General features: G+C 34.6%; 1 protein-coding gene across 1 annotated transcript; it reads right to left on the reverse strand.

Moving 5' to 3' along the window:
* Window positions 1-4,064: 4,064 nt before the first annotated feature.
* LOC132192112 (protein TERMINAL FLOWER 1-like) lies at window positions 4,065-5,218 on the reverse strand. Its single transcript, XM_059607329.1, has 4 exons — window positions 4,826-5,218; window positions 4,655-4,716; window positions 4,458-4,498; window positions 4,065-4,359 (listed from the first exon to the last, which is right to left on the reverse strand). The coding sequence occupies exons 1-4, from the start codon at window positions 5,021-5,023 to the stop codon at window positions 4,142-4,144; spliced, it is 519 nt and encodes a 172-aa protein (XP_059463312.1). The 5' UTR covers window positions 5,024-5,218; the 3' UTR covers window positions 4,065-4,141.
* Between the last annotated feature and the right edge of the window lie 7,205 nt (window positions 5,219-12,423).

The raw sequence follows: 12,423 nt of genomic DNA on the forward strand, positions 1-12,423 counted from the left end.
TATTGGGCATGGAAGTAGAAGCAGCACACACACACACACACACACACATATATATATATACTACTTTGAAGTACCCTACAAGCAAGTCATTTTAGATCCCATGTGGCCTTAGATTATGTTTATATTACTAGACTGTGTTCTGTACCTCTCTCCTCTCTCTCTCTCATATGACATATCAAGACCTCAGTGGGTTCCTGAACCCGGCCCCCCACTCTATCTCTGTCATATTATTGGGTCCCTAGGAATTGGTTCTTCAGTGGCTCTAGCAACTCCTATCCATTGAGTTTTCGTTCAATATAAAGATCTACTTTTTTTGTTTTTTTGTTTTTTCTTTTTAAAAAGAAGATCTTGCAGAACATGATACAACTAGCTATAGCTAGCAAAGGTTTAGTAGACATGGAAGACGAAGAGCGGTTTTCAAGATAAATGAAAGCGTAATGCATGTAAATGTAAATCAATTAACATACCTGCTGCTTCTTGTTTATTGAGGTCTAGTTATAAGTAGTAAGCCATTAGCAGAAAGTAAGATTAATTAGCATGTTTTTGTTACACATAATTTTAAAAGAAAAATACAAAGTATTAATTACCAATTTAACATTTGTATTTTTAGAGTTTAAAAACTGATCGACACTCAAATTAATTATCTAACCGTAACACTTAAGACCCGTCGACCTTAGTTTTTTCTTTTTTTAGGATGGAAATTATGTGATATGGGATGCACATGACATTTTCGCCCCCAATCGCCTCAGAATGCCCATGAGATGAGGGTATAGTGTATTTCCCTAACATTAACATTTAGGGGGTGCTAATGCAACTCAATTTTTATGCCTAAAAAAAAAAAAAAAAACTTAAAAACATGAAGAGGGCAAAGATGTCGAAGACCCTCCCCTCTTCCCACTTGGAGGTGGCCGAATCACCCTTAAAAATGTTGATGGGTGCAGTCACCCCCTTCCCGGTCAATGATCGGGAATAACCAAACCATCTCATTTTACAAATGGAGGTGTACGTAAAGTTCACATGCCCAAACAAATGGTTCTCATTAATACTCTTTAATTAGCTACAATTCAAATAACTAACCACAGAGCTGAATCCGGATCCCTCACAACCAACTCACATATAAGCCGTGCTCCTAAGCTTGTGCCAAAAAATAAAAAGGACAAAAATGAAAGAGTGAAAAAGACTTCAAAGCATTTGCCGGAAATACTCACTCCGTTGGAGCCCAGTGATTTATAAAAGAAGTTGGGCTACTGCCTCCTCTTCTGGCTTGAGTTTGGAGACTTGCGCGCACTTGGTATATTGGGCCTACTGTTGAGAAATTTCATCAAGCTTCACGTGTATACCGCGAAGTTAGGTTAGGTTTCAGCTGGGCTTGGGCTTGGGCTTTGTCTTAGGTATCCAAACATGTAATTCTCATATGCATTTTAAAAAATACATGTTATTTTAGACTGATATTAGTTACAATATATATATATATATATATATATATATTAGTTTTTGTCGACCCAATTCAATGAAAAATTATGTTCTTTGTCTCGAGACAGCGGTGGTGGTTCCTAGTATGGTATGATAACCTAATATATTAAATTGATACAAATTCAAATTACTCTTTTTTTCTTTTCTTTTTTAAATAATCATTAAGGAATATGTATAACCCACAAGTTGATAGCATTTATCATTACAAAAATATAAAATTATCGTATATAACCCATCGTTTTGCCACACATACTCAGATAATTAAGGTGCCTACTTTCTCTCCAAGCCTTCCTTACAGATAAGCAGGCAATTGATTTGTCACTTTTCTTCAGCTGGATGCCTCTCCGCAGGACTACGCTGGCTCTGACTGATCAGTTCATGATGAGAATTGCGAACATAATAAAATAAATAAATAAATAAAAGGCAAAAGCATGTAGAAACCAATAAAATAACAAAACTAATTAAATACATTTAAAAAGAAGATCAAACCAACGTATAATTAAGAGAAATGATACAATATTACCTCTTTGTGTTATTTAGATTCTACGTACATAGATATATTGTTTTCTAAAAGAGTAAAAAAAATAACTTATCTCACCCGCTTTTCATATATATATATATATAGGACGAAGATAACACTAAAAATACCGTAGAATTAATAATTATAATTTGCCCCTCAAGGCTCTTAATAATTCCGCAGAGCCACGTGTAAAACACGGGGTCACGACCCCCCTTCTAGAGTACTGGAAATACGTTTGAATACTTGCCAATGTTGCCATCTCGTTGTCATTGTCATGAAACTGACATCTCCACCCGGCCTGCCTCTTCAGTCCTCTCTCAGCAAACCAAAATCAAGATTATTTTTTCTCTTACATTTACTTAGGTTTCATATACCAGTAAACTCTCACATTGATTTTTAAATATCATATATAACCGGAACTAATGCTCTCTAACGTTGTGTTCAGAATAAAATCCTCTCTATTTTAAATAAATGGATACTTCAAAATTTAAAATTAGTGTTAAGACGTTATATTTTTGTAAAAGGCTTGCTTAATTGCCTCTTTTTTTTTTTTTCTTTTTTTTTTTTTCTTTTTTTTGGGTTTTGGTTTTGTCTTAAAGATGTACCAAACATGGGGAAAAAATCACAAAGTATGTTTACATCGAAACAAATGAGTCCTTAATTAGGACTCGTAATTTTTGACATTACTTACGAACCCAATACAAATTCAACACAAAATTAAAGGGTTGTGGTTGAAAAGTTTGATCCATTTAATTAAATAAGTCGGATTATGGTTGACCTGTATAGTCTTATACATACCTATGTTACGATACGATCCAAACCTAACACACAATATAATGGTTGATAATTTTTAAATGACCCGTAAACCCTACACGAACCCAATATAATATCAAAAGATTAGAGGTAAGAGATACGATCCATTTAATTAAATAAGTTAAGTTATGATCTTAACCTATATAATATTTATATTCATGCACTAACATAATCCGTACCCGACACACAAACACCAATTGCCGCTCTATCTAAACCTTAATGTAAGCAAGATTTTCGAAACGTTAGTTCCCACGGTTTCCTTTCAACATTGTTGTCGTACTACACTTTTCATATAATAGAAGCAGGGTGTTCTGTACGACTTGGCAGCAGCTTCTACAGGGGAACAAAATCCATACACCACAGATTTTTTGCATTACAAAGATCAGGAGGGATTGTCACATGCAATGAAGACCGTAAAATAGGTTTCTTGTATTATGTGACTGTCAATTTCCACCATCTTAATTAGTCGCTTTGCCTCTTCAGGCCATGATAAAACCACTGCCAAGTTTCTGCCGCATGCTCTTAGCTTTTAGCTTCTATACTCTCAAAAATGCCTTGGGGGGTAAAGGAGCAGTTGGACAATAAATTGGTAGCTAGGAAAAGTGATATTTGACATTTTGGGTGCAAAGATGCCCTAGCTAGCACAGATTATCATTACCCATATATCGAATGGTTGAATATACAATAGCCCGGCGGCAAGCTTATTTAAGCTTAATTAAGTAGATTAATTGTTAACATCAAATCAAAATCCTAAACTTTGGCTTAGGTTTTCATTACCCATTGAATACATTAATTTACAGCAAAATTTAGATTTCCTCTTTCTGGAAACTATTCCCATATATGGTAAACTATTAAGGTAAATGCCACAATTCAAAAAAAAGGGTCTCCGGCCCTGACAGCAGCTAGCTTTGAGTTCAGAAAAGAGGCCTGCAGATGTGATTCCCCTTACTTTTTTTTTTCTCAAGCTTCAACTTTATACAACACTAATGAAGCCAAAACCCTAAACTGGCATGAGTCAAAAAGCTTGGACAGCCTTGCAAATTTGGTTGGTCCACGTGGCCTCATTATGATTCTCCTATTGAAAATATAACAACTCGCCGGCCCCTTGATTTTTCCCAAGCATACACATATATGATATATGATACTAATTATTAAGTTAATTTAGACAGCCATCACAAATTCATCAGCTTTTAATGGAAAGCAAAGAGATCTAATTATATATAATTAACACATGAACAAAGCCTTATATATAAAGCTGATGATCAGAGCTCCACTTTTTTATTCTAATAGATTGCACTAATAACATGGAGTTTTTTTGGGGGCTTCACTTAATTATTAGCGTCTTCTTGCAGCTGTTTCTCTCTGTGCATTGAAATAAACAGCAGCAACTGGGAGGCCGAGATCGTTTTCGGCTGTGAAACTTCGGGTGCTGAAGTGATCCCTGGAAGAAGGTGGGTTCACTGATTGCCTTCGTTTCTGCTTGAACAGAACAAACACAAACCTGTGGATCCCTATATTTGGCCTTGGAATCTCATAGCTCACAACCTCCCTTCCTACAAAACCCACCAAAAGAGGAAACTTATACATCAGTGCCCTATCGATCTCTCTAACTCTTTCTTTTTTTGTGTATTCGGAAATAGAGTGAACATACCAAATGTGGCATCTGTTGTGCCCGGGATGTCTGTGACTATCCTGTAACATGTTCAAACTGTTAGTTCTCTCTCATGCATACTTTAGCTTATAATTATATATCTTGCAAAAAGTTTGATTTTTTTTTTTTTTTTTTGCTTTGAATTCTAGAACTAGTAATCTTAATTATAGCAAATATATATAAACAAAGATGTGTACCAGTGCAGGTGCTCCCTTAAATAAGGATCACTAGGGCCAGGAACATCTGGGTCAGTCATGAGCTGCAATACAAATAATTAATATCAAGAAAGACTAGACGTCTAATAATAGAGATGTAAAGAAAGATTTGAAGTATGAAAGAGAAAAGAGAAGGAAATTAGGAATATAAACCAGAGTGAAAAAAGATCTCATGTCAGCTCCTTGAATCTCAACCCTAGGTTTGGTGGTTACTGAGGAAGGATAGAGCTCATGCCCGTTGCAGACTTGCTTGTTGTTGAAAGTGACAGACATTTTTATGGTTGGTGTGAAAGAATCAAGAACATCTCCTATCACTCTCCCGACAATCAGAGGTTCTGAAGTTCTTGCCATTGGAGGAGGGATCAGAAACGGCCGGAGATCGAGAAGGTGAAGAAGCCCCCTGAGATTGTATAAGATAACTCTGGAGATAGAGTTTGTTATTGGGCATGGATGTAGGAAGCAGCCTATATATACTAGTTTAAAGTAGCATGCAATTCATATTTCAGATCCAATGTGGCTTCAGATTATGTATACAAGAATAGAATAAATATGGGACATCTTAAAAAAGGTTACTAGGCTATGTTCTTCGTACCTCTCTCTAGATCTCTCTCTCTCTCTCTCTCTCTCTCTCTCTCTCTCTCTCTCGTGTGACACATCAAGAACTTAGTGGTTTGCCGTCTATAAAATCTAATGGGTATGTGAATCTGGCCCCCCCTCATCATCTCATGTTGGGTCCCTAGGAATTGGTTCTTCGGTGGTTGTAGTACTGATCCTAGCCAATAAGTTCTCATTAAATACATAGATGTTCTTCTTTTGTCGAAGGCAGAGAAAGATATTGTAGAGATCTCTCTTAGGCTTAATTTAATATTTTATTAAATTGGTTCATCAGGTTTAAAATGGATCAAATTACTCTTTTAAAGTATGTTATCAAATCGCTCCCTCCGTAAATCTATCATAAGGAGGATTGTTTTTAATGACACTTATGTATTAGAAAACACAAGATCTAATAAACTAACTCCACATATAGAAATGTGCAATTTCAACTTTGACACATGCATTTGTGGGGTGACCCACCCATGCCCTTCATCAATGGGTATGGATAGGTTGTGACCCACACCCTTCATCAGTAGCCGTGGCTAGGATGGTCCCAATAGAGAAATGTGGCGGGATCAACCCCCATTGCCCGCTTTATCAACTAGTGGAGGGTGGAGTGACCCACCCTACTGATAGAGAGAGCGTAGGTGGATGACCCACCTATCAATGGTAGAGCGAGGTAGAAATCGCTCCACCACCCAATAGTAAAGGGAGTGGATCACGACCCACCCATGCATGTCGTCAGTAAGCTTGGGTGGGTGGGGTGACCTACCCATTCCCTCAATAATGTAAGATCGTAAGTGACTTGTGTCTCTTGACCCATGCATACTCATCGCCAGCAGGTAGAAGAGATGATGGAATGACTCAACTTCCTTCCACTATTAGAGGGTGGGGCGATCCATTCACACCCTCTGTGGGCTTGTAGGTAGCCGCCCCACCATTTCCCGTGTTGGTGGAGGGTCACCTCCCTCCTTGTTCTCTTCTTTTATATATATATATATGTCAAATTAAGGTAACACTTGTATGAAGCTATTTTATTGGGTTTGACTTGATCTTACGTTTGCATGTCACAATTTTTGTTATAAAATCTAACAACATGTGTACAAATTAAAGGAGCTAGTAATTTGATAGAAACATACTTAAAGATTTGATTTGAACAATTTTAAATTTTAAGAAATAATTTGATAACAGGTTAAATCCATGTATCAGGTACAATATATGTCTCAGAAACAATAGAAATAGTTTGAAAAAAGTTGACATGACATACTGTCATTTATCACCAATATTTCAAATGATAATATATAATTTGTTGACATTTATGCGGGCAAAACAGTCGCAAAATAACTGTGGATCAACATGTTATTTGTCATATTTAAAAGATATATATATATATATATATATATATATATATATATGATCAACATGTTATTTGTCATATATATATATGTTATAAATGGGTGGAGAGTATGTGTTACTTTCACAAAGGATTTTTTTTTTTTTTTTCTGAAAATTGTTTATTAAAAGTTTTTTTATTTAATTAATGACTTTTCAAATCCACTCTACATATAATTATCTATTAGTTCTCTATGTCACTTTTTTTTTTCTTTCCTTTTTCTTTCTAATTTCTCTATATCACTTAAATATATATATTTTTTATTTTACTTTTGATTAGCCATTTTACATATAACTTTAAAATACATAAGCCAATGAGAAGTAATGTTACCTTTTACACCCATTTTATATCAATTTACATAACAAATTTTAAGTAACTTTTTATTTTATTTTGTTAATGGCGGACATAAAATTATACTTAAAACACGCTAGGGCGATATATATGAAATGAATCAATGTGATAGATGGGTGTTAATGACTCCACCATATATGAGTGCTCCAACCACCCTTATAAATTTGCAACGTGGGTCCTTTGCTTTTAAAGTTGTCACTTCTGCTCTTTTTCTAAAACATATATAAAAGAGAGAAGTGGAAAACTTGCGGGGATTCTTCATGAACATTCATAGTCTCCTAAAGGAAAATCATCTTTTGCATTTAAGGTTATAAAGTAGAAATTGTTGAAGAGAAGTCATAGAACTTTCCCAAATTACATGTACACAAAAGAAATTTGCTGTTTTCAGAGATTCTTTCAATGCTCAGGGCATAAAGGAAGAACTCCACCAAAAATGCCTAAGGCAGTGGGTGTTAGTGCTGAGGGTCATTTCAAAGCAAAAAGAGATTCAGTTCCAAGATTGGCAAGGGGAAGAAGGTGGATTTTCTATAACAAGAAGCCAAAGTACTTTTTCTGTATATCCCACGCTGGACTTCATGTGATAATTCTAGCTGCACCACACCCCATGTTTCATCTCTCTTTTATCTTTAAGTATTTATACCTATTCTTTATTTTCTCCCTTTCTGCACACCATCCTTTGTCTAGTTTTTCCTCAATATTATATATATCATTATTTTTAACATTGAAAAGCTTCCAAGATTAATGCATAGGTTCTATATGAATATTGCCCATAAGGGCAACATAACCAGAAACTGCAGTAATCACATTCCAAAGTTATACTCCAGCAGATTAGCCAACCAATAAAGAATATGCCCAATATGATCATAGTGCATGGCATATAATTTTGGCATCTTCCAAATTCTTTTCTTATTTCTTTGAGGCCCATGCTTTCTTATTTCTTTTGAGGCCTAAGATAAATGCAATTTTAACTCTGGACTCTAGAGGTATTACATCTTTATTACAAGTTCCTTACAAACTGATGTGATAGTTCACGTGACACTTATCACGTCATCCTCTAAAATATAAACTGTCACGTGACACTTACCAGGTTAGCTACTAAAATATAGACTTTCACATGACAATCATTTCCATAAAATGTGTACTATTATATAATTTTGTAAAAAGTTGTAATACAAGTTTGCAGTGCCCTAAGCAATTCCCTTTCGTTTTGGTTAAGAAATTTTAGTGTTTTTAGAAAAAAAAAGGATTGATGGGTTGTTGGTATTCTTATGAAATTGTTTGGATAATGATGGTTGACAGGTTGTTGGTATTCTCAAGGAAATGTCTCAATAATATCTAACTATCAATAGTGTTCTCTCATCAACCAATAAAGCTCTAGATCTACCCATGGTTTCATAAAGAAGACCCTAAAGCTATCTATGTTTCTGCAGTAGACAGTAGTAGTAGCTCGATCTGTATTAAGGAAATAGAGAAGGCAACTTTGATTGTAGCCCTTTACCAATTGCATCTTTTATCCCTGAAATTTTCAGTGGAAAAATATTATTCATGCATGTTTTTTATTTTCTTCCTCACCTTTTTAAATAATGTATTACAAATCCTCTTTGCTTCCAGCTACACAATAAAACCAAGCCCTTCTTTACCTAAAATTCATTAATTCCTCCAATGGGTTGAACTGCAAATGATAAAGAGTACTATAAGAAGACGCCAACATTGCTTTTGGGTATTGAGTTGAGGCTTGAAGTCTTGTATTATAGTAAGGAGTAACGCTAAAAATTACATTTTTATCTCATAATTATTTTATACTGATAAGATGAAACCAACCTTTAGATTAATTCTTGTTGTATATATATAAAAAAATAAAAAATAAAAATAAAAACCTGAAATTAGTTGTGACTACCACGTCAGCATTGCGCGATAGTTATAGAATAAAAATGTTATAGTATATAGCATTATAATTTGTAAATGATTTTCGTTTATGTAATCTCACACTCACCCCTGGGTTTTTCTCTTCCCCTAATCAAACAACAATTGAACTAGGCTTTAGAATTGTTGCTATGTGAGCATGGTTTTATTTTGATAATTTAGCAATAAATGTAAGAAAGTTTTTATATAATTTATCTTGCCAAGCAAGTGAGCGAATTGTGAGAAATTTGCTCCAACAAGTACACTCTATAAAAATTATCTCACATCTCTTATCCAACTTGCCTAAACATCATAGCAAAATAAAATTGTCGGGATCTTTTCAAAGCTGGATTCTTTGTTGGAATTCTAGGGGCCATGCTGTATAGTACTTTTTTCATCTAAAGTGGGCTGAATATGACTCCTGTCCAGTCCAGATGAATCCCACAAGTTCTACAGGCCTTCTTCCAAAGAATTCGCCACCACAAATACAAATATCTCAAACCGGCTGGCTTTTCCAAGAGCAGGTCGAATTTTTCTTTTCTTTTTCATAAAAATAATCAAGATGAAAAATATTCAAATTTTTCCTTAAAAGTTTGCCAGAGAAAACTCTTCCAATTTAATTTAATTTTTTTTTTAAACTAACATATGTTTTTATATTAGAGTATATAATTCTAGCATATATTTTTAAAAGTAATGTTATTTTAGTAGATTTATGGACATGTCAAAAAAAAAAAAAAATTTACTACGCATTTTAAAAATATATGTGCAAATTAAGTGCTTTAATAATATATTATAGGGTTAAATTCACTTTACCCCTGAAGTTTTAGGAGTTTTTCAATTCGAACCTTAATATTTAAAAATTGGCAATATATCCCCTAATGTTTTCAAAATTTTTTAATTTAGACATTCTGTCACTAATTTCCGCCAAATTGAACTGAAATATATGAAATTACGTAATTACCCTCAATTTTTTTTTAAAAAAAAAAAAAAATTTCCGTGCAATTATACGGAAATTAGTAACAGGGGGTCTAAACTGAAATTTTTTGAAACATTATGAAAGTACATTACCAATTTTTAAATTTTGGAGTTCAAATTGAAAAATTCTTAAAATTTCAAAAATAAAGTAAATTTTTTCATATATATATATACATAGTGTCCTATATATATATATATATATATATATATATATATGGACTAAATTAAAATAAAATTTCCAATCTATTTTAAAAGAAAACCACGTGACCAATCAAATAAATAATAAGGCAGGAAAATAGATGGCGCTAGCTAGTACATGCAACTATAATGAACTGAGACGTGTCAACATAGTGTCCTATCATTTTCCAGAGTCAAATGGTCATGGTTGGTTCCGCGTATCTGACCAAAGCTGCAAAAAGGGTGAGGGTTCGGTGAGACGTTGCCATATATTTGACAGTTTTGACAGTTTGACAGTTTGACACATGTCAACATAGTGTCCTATCTTTTGTTTGGGTTCCATATTCCTTCTGCAGAAACCAAAAAAGCATCAATTATTGTCCCGAAACCAGTAAGATTTTTAGGGGTGTGCTGCATCAGGAGTAAGATTTGAAGGTACTGAAACGTGTTAAATTCTTTCTTTTTTTCTTTTCTTTTTCTCTGTATCTTTTATTTTAAATGAATAGTCTATAATAAAAAAAGATTTAAAGGTATTTCGGCCACCCCTAACCGGCCATCGTACATAACCTAAAGGCCCAAAACCATACCTTCGATCTTTTAATAGAGTCTCTTGTTTCAAATATAGATACATGCATACTTGGGTATATATCTATAGTCCAGTTGGATCAACTCAGTTAATGGCAGATATATAGTAATGTAAGCATGAGTTGAAACAAAGCATGCCAGAGCATAAAACAGCTGCACATATAATCACATAAACAGTAGTAGTGCAAATTACTAATCAAATACACATACACATGCAACTTCAAGTGTATTTTTAACCCCTTTTTAGAGGACCATGGGTCAAGTGTTAAACCCCCGCTTAACATTGGGTTATGGCGTAAGTGTTTAAACGCTGCTCACATGATCATACATCGAGTGTTTAACTTCTGCTCAATCACCAGAAAATGGTGATAAACAATAACAAAGAAAAATGAAAAGTTTTGCCAAACAAAGCCTCGGCCATATTTGGGTTGCAGTGAGATGGAAATGAACATGACCAAGGGGGCAAGGGCCAAATTAGGGGGCAGGGGGGGGGGGGGGGGGGGGGGCCATGGCCCTCCCAAACACGTGACATTCGTTGATACAATGCGTTTAGAAAATGTTCACACAAGGTCGGACCCAAAGGGGGCAGGGAGGGGCCAAACCCCTGCATCCTCCAACAAAAAATATTGTTTAAAAAAAAAAAAAATCAATTTTAGTTCGGCCCCTCTATAGATAAAACCTTGAAGGAAATAAAAACAAGAGGGAGAAAGAATTTTCGGGTTAGTATGTCACTTTTTAGGAGGGTTTTATCCAAATTTAGGGAATCAAATGTGGATTAGGAAATTTATTGTAATTTGTAAGTGCACTAAAGACCCTAAAAATAATATTGAAAATGTTTTCCGTTGCTTTAAGTTGGTATGAAAAACTTTGCCTACCGCAATTGAAAACTACTCAAGAATCCAAGATTATCAAACATGGCCAAATATCACTGCCAACAATTTTTTTTAAAAAAAACAAAAACAAAAAAACCCCACAAAATCTTACATGTGAGGAGGGAAAATTGGGAAAGATGATGTAGTGTTTTTTTTTTTTTTTCTTTATTTATTTATTTGGGAAAGAAGGGGGAGGAGGTGAGTTTGTTGGAAGGAGTTGAGATAATCATGAGGGGGTAAGGGATTACGATGGATGACGAGTAAGTGGTGAAAATAGAAAAGGATGGCACCCAAAAAGGGGGCGATCAACTAGGCTTCTTTGTGATGGTTGGAGTCATTGTTGAGGAGGAAAGTTGGGATAGAATAGGTAATGGCGGCCAAAAAGGGGCGGAGGAGGGTGACATTGACGGTAGGAACAACTAAATTGTTCTACAAGAGTGGAGGTGGTGGTGGTTCTAGAACTCAAGGAAAGGGGATTCTTGAAAGAGAAAGGGAGATAAAGGCTTATATGCAAAAATCCACATAAACATAAACACAAACCATAAATTATTTTATGTTCACAAATAAAAATTAATTATGTTATGTTTATTAGTATTTTTTACTCACACAAAATCCAAAAAAGTGAAGAAAATGTTTTACACAAACACACCAAGGCAAAAAATTTGTATCCTATTGCACACAATCAACGCATGATGCAAATTGAAAGTATCAACACGAACTCCTGAAGGGACCATGACATATCGCCCAAACGGGACACGACACAACCAAAGCTAAAAAAAAAAAAAAGCTGACCATATTAAATAATTGAATATGTAGCCACACAAGAACGACCTATTTGCTATTATTAAGACACAAACTATTTCTCGAAAAAAAAAAAGAAAAAAAAAAAAGACAACCTATCT

Source organism: Corylus avellana, chromosome 10, assembly GCF_965113065.1.
Source record: "Corylus avellana chromosome 10, dhCorAvel1.hap1.2, whole genome shotgun sequence".
Classification (NCBI taxonomy): Eukaryota; Viridiplantae; Streptophyta; class Magnoliopsida; order Fagales; family Betulaceae; genus Corylus; species Corylus avellana.